This window comes from Populus euphratica, unplaced genomic scaffold (assembly GCF_000495115.2).
Source record: "Populus euphratica unplaced genomic scaffold, PopEup_1.0 scaffold1636.1, whole genome shotgun sequence".
NCBI lineage: Eukaryota > Viridiplantae > Streptophyta > Magnoliopsida > Malpighiales > Salicaceae > Populus > Populus euphratica.
Genome location: NW_011501483.1, coordinates 18,359 through 22,332, shown reverse-complemented (window position 1 = coordinate 22,332; position 3,974 = coordinate 18,359). Strand labels below are relative to the sequence as shown.

Genomic DNA, 3,974 nt, shown 5'->3' with positions numbered 1-3,974 from the left:
CTGGATATTAAATTTTTTTGTTGACGTCAGAACTACCCGATAAGATAAGGATCTCCTTAGCCAGGATGAGTTTTCTTAAACCATAGATGGACAACTAACTAGAGAACATGACAAGATCTTAGATTTTATCAGACAATAAAACAATGCAGCTTACCTTAGATAGGGCGTATTTGTGGTGTTAATACCTTCTCTTTACGCAACTAGTACCCGTATCCGATCTCTAAGATCAGTTAGGGTTCCTAGTGACCAAAATACTAGATGGCGACTCCTATTCTAATTTTTCCCACTAATAAAAAACAAGAATCCTTTGTCTCCCCATGTTTGCCTAAAAGATAAGATTTTGAGGGTGGAAGTATTCACTGCGACGCCGCACACGTGTGACAATATACACGAAAATTATTTTTTTAAAAGAGGAAATTAATTTAAATTTTTTTATTTTTTAAATTTTCATTTTTTCAAGAAAATTTTAGGAGAAAATCAAGTATTTTAATATCGAATCTGTATCTTACAGTGTAAATATAGAACTTGATATTACGTAAAATTATTGGAAAAACATGTGGGCAACTCACAAATATTTTTAAAATACCCTTTGAAAAATTTAAATTTTTTAGTATTTTAATATTATTTTATTATATATATTGGTCTGGACTCAACCCAGTCATCTGGGTTGAACCTAATTGGGTCAAGTTGGGCTGAGAAACAACCCAACATACCTTAATTCTTCATTTTTTAGGGCCTGGGTTAGGCCAAAATGGGTCTATCCCAGGCCCAGGCCAACGACCATGTTAATTAACTTTGTTGTTGCATGCAACAACTATAGAAGCAGGGGGGAAAAAGAAGAAAGAAGAAAGAAGAAAGAAGAAGAAAGTTGCTTGAGTTAGTAGGTGTTGCTAACTATGTATAGTGGTAGAGGCTGACACTGGTTAGAGGAGGAGTTGACAATCATGATGGTGTAGAGATGGCAGTGGCTGGAGAAAATGCAGAGATAAAGAAGAGGTTGATTGGTGAGAATAACCAGATAAGAGTTGATTTTTTTTACCATCTTTAGGCTCTTATTTCTTCCTCCTCAGGGCATGGAATCCATTCCTAGTTTTAGGGGGGGTGAAAAAGAGATATTTTATCTTTACAGATATCAAATCTTGGCTCTTGATTCAAACCGAAAGGATTCCAACCATAAGTTCAAAGTTGCCATCATGAACTATTAAATTTTGACAATTTAAGACTGCTTGAGTTGGCTTCTTTAGGGTAACATCATCGTGTCTGTGGTGTCAATCAGCTAGGGAGGACCATTCTAGGGCGTGGTCAAATATTAGGTTATCATTTTGGTGTATATTTTGTCAAATTTGGTAAAGAAACGAAGCATTAAATGCCTCTGAAAAGTAGCATCCTGGATAGTTGTTTTAGGTAAAATGAAGAAGAAGATGAATAGTAACCAAAATGACGCTGTTTTGGTAAAGTTCAATTTTATCTATTGATTTGTGATTTCTCTCAATTACACTTCCGATTAACTTCAAACTTTTAATTTTGTATAATTTTGCCCTTGTCGAACTTTAATGTCAGCCCCGGATTTAACATATTTTTCATTTTAGTCCTTGGTCTCTGATTTATGTAATTTGATCCTTAATTGACATTAAACTTTCAATTCTCTTTAATTTTACCCTTGATTTCAACCAATTGGGTCCCTAGGATTCAACGCCTCTCACTAAAAAGTTCTTAACTGTGAGTTTCTTCAATTCAGTCCTTAATTACCCAAACTTCTAATTTCTTGTGATTTTACCCCTGATTTCAACCAATTAACTTTATAAAAATTAAATTTAGTTTTTTAAAATTCTAATATTTACAATTAAGCTCAAATTGGGCTTCCAAACTTAAATTTTCACCAATTTAGCTCTTAATAAAATTAATTTGACCTATTTAAAGTATAACTAAGTCTTTGCACCTAATTAAATCCTTTAATTGGATCCAAATTAATTCTTAAACATAATTAAATTTTTAATTTGGCCCATAATTAAATCAAATTGGCCTATTAAAAATTAAATTATATCCCTAGGCTTAATTTTATGCAAATTCATTCAATAATGATTTAATTTTATCTTTGAATCTGCATTGTCTTTTTAATTTTAAGTACAATTTGACTCTCAATTCTATCTTAAATTATAGCTTGATATTTTATATTTATGAAATCTTTCTTAATCCATATTGTTGGTTTTCTAGCTATTATTATTTATTTTTTTATAGGAAAGGAAAAAAATAAAATTTAAAGAATAATTCAAAAATAGGATATAAGTGATACAATTTAATTTATATTATTTATTTCTCGTGCTTCACACAGTTTTTCTGCTTCAAGCACAAACACGCGTGTCTTTTTACATTGTACATGTTCAAGGGTGCATGAATCACCATGAAAACCATCACAACATGACAAGAACTCGTTAGGTAAGTTTAAAACATCAATAAAATCCTGAAATCTCACATCATAATGATATTTTGCTTAAAATATTCACTTTCTTAGCGCTTCACATAATAATCGTGCACTTATTTAGTGTTATAAGTGCTGTTTAGAACAGCATCTAATCTACAAGTACCAGCTCTGCCTCTCACATTATCTTCAATTTATTCTCTCTTTGTTGGCTCATTTTCAAAGTCCAGGTGAATAATGGGTGTCATCACTTGTGAAAAAGAGATAGCTTTATCAATCCCTCCAGCCAAAATATTCAAGGCTTTTGTCCTTGATGGTAACAATCTCATTCCTAAAGCTGTGCCAGGGGTTATTGAGAGTTTAGCCCTTCTTGAAGGAGATGGAGGACCTGGATCCATCAAGCAAGTTAATTTTGGTGAAGGTCAGTTACAAAACTAACTATAATCTTTAGTTTTTAATATTGGTGTCTTTCATATGAACCAGAAGGACTAACAAAAGTGCTGTAAATTAATCCTTACAGGTACTGGATACAAGTATGTGAAGGAGAGGATTGATGTGATAGACAAGGAGAACTGCATTTATGAATACACCATGATAGAAGGTGATGTCTTGGGGAGTGAATTTGAGAAAGTGTCCAATGTGGTTAAATTTGAGGCCTCGCCCGACGGAGGATCCATCTGCAAGGGCAGCAGCAAGTACTACACTATTGGTGATGTTAAGGTCAATGAAGAGGAAATAGACGCTTTTAAAGAAAAGCAAATGGGACTCTTCAAGGCCATTGAAGCCTACCTTTTGGCAAATCTTGATGCTTAAATTAGCCTGTTCAAGTCAAAGAAATAAGGGTTTTCTGGGCAAGAGTTTCGGGTCCCTGTAACTTCTGTAAGATGAATAAGTTATTTAGTGTTGTAATAGCCAGACTCAGAATTTTGTTTTGGAAAGTGTTCTTATATCTAAAATTAATGCCAGCCCCCCGCAATCGTATTAAAGCAGCCAAAAGCAAACTGCTAGATACCATGGAGGAAGTTTGACCATTAATAAATAAATCCGGCTACTGTTGAATATGCATGAGCGAATTCTGTAGTTTTGTACAATAGCAAATTCTACAGAGAAGCAAAGCATAGAAAATTAAGGCTAACAAAAAAATGTCCATGGGATGGGAGTATTCAAGGCCATTGAAGATTTACCTCTAGGAAAAGTCTGTTTGATGTTGAGCCAATGCATTATCTGCCCCTGTTCTTCATAGGATATGATAACCTTGATATTTCTTTGCACATATAGCAACAATTTGAATTGGCATGCTACTCTACTCGGTTTCTTTATGTGAACGTGGGGCATGTTGATCAATATTCAATGATAATGCTGTTTTACATGGAACAAGATTTAAATCACACCATGCAAATTCATAGCTTCTGACCTGCTAAAATGTCATGTTTAGTAGTGTGTATTTAGAAGACAATGTGAACCTTTTCCAGTTGTTTGTGTCTTAAGAATCTTTTTAATGGAATGATAAGTGATTGGTAAAATACAAAACCATTTCATTGGTATTTCTGTTGGC

The 3,974-nt window shown here is 33.5% G+C and overlaps 1 protein-coding gene across 1 annotated transcript; it reads left to right on the top strand.

Moving 5' to 3' along the window:
- The first annotated feature begins 2,534 nt into the window (after window positions 1-2,534).
- On the top strand, window positions 2,535-3,357 carry LOC105117955 (major allergen Pru ar 1-like). The gene is made up of 2 exons (XM_011015781.1): window positions 2,535-2,840; window positions 2,940-3,357. The coding sequence occupies exons 1-2, from the start codon at window positions 2,657-2,659 to the stop codon at window positions 3,230-3,232; spliced, it is 477 nt and encodes a 158-aa protein (XP_011014083.1). The 5' UTR covers window positions 2,535-2,656; the 3' UTR covers window positions 3,233-3,357.
- Window positions 3,358-3,974: the final 617 nt, after the last annotated feature.

Coding starts and splice junctions, on each gene's coding strand:
- LOC105117955 (XM_011015781.1), top strand. CDS start 2,657: ATGGGTGTCATCACTTGTGAAAAAGAGATAGCTTTATCAATCCCTCCA. Junction 2,841..2,939: donor GCAAGTTAATTTTGGTGAAG/GTCAGTTACAAA, acceptor TAATCCTTACAG/GTACTGGATACAAGTATGTG.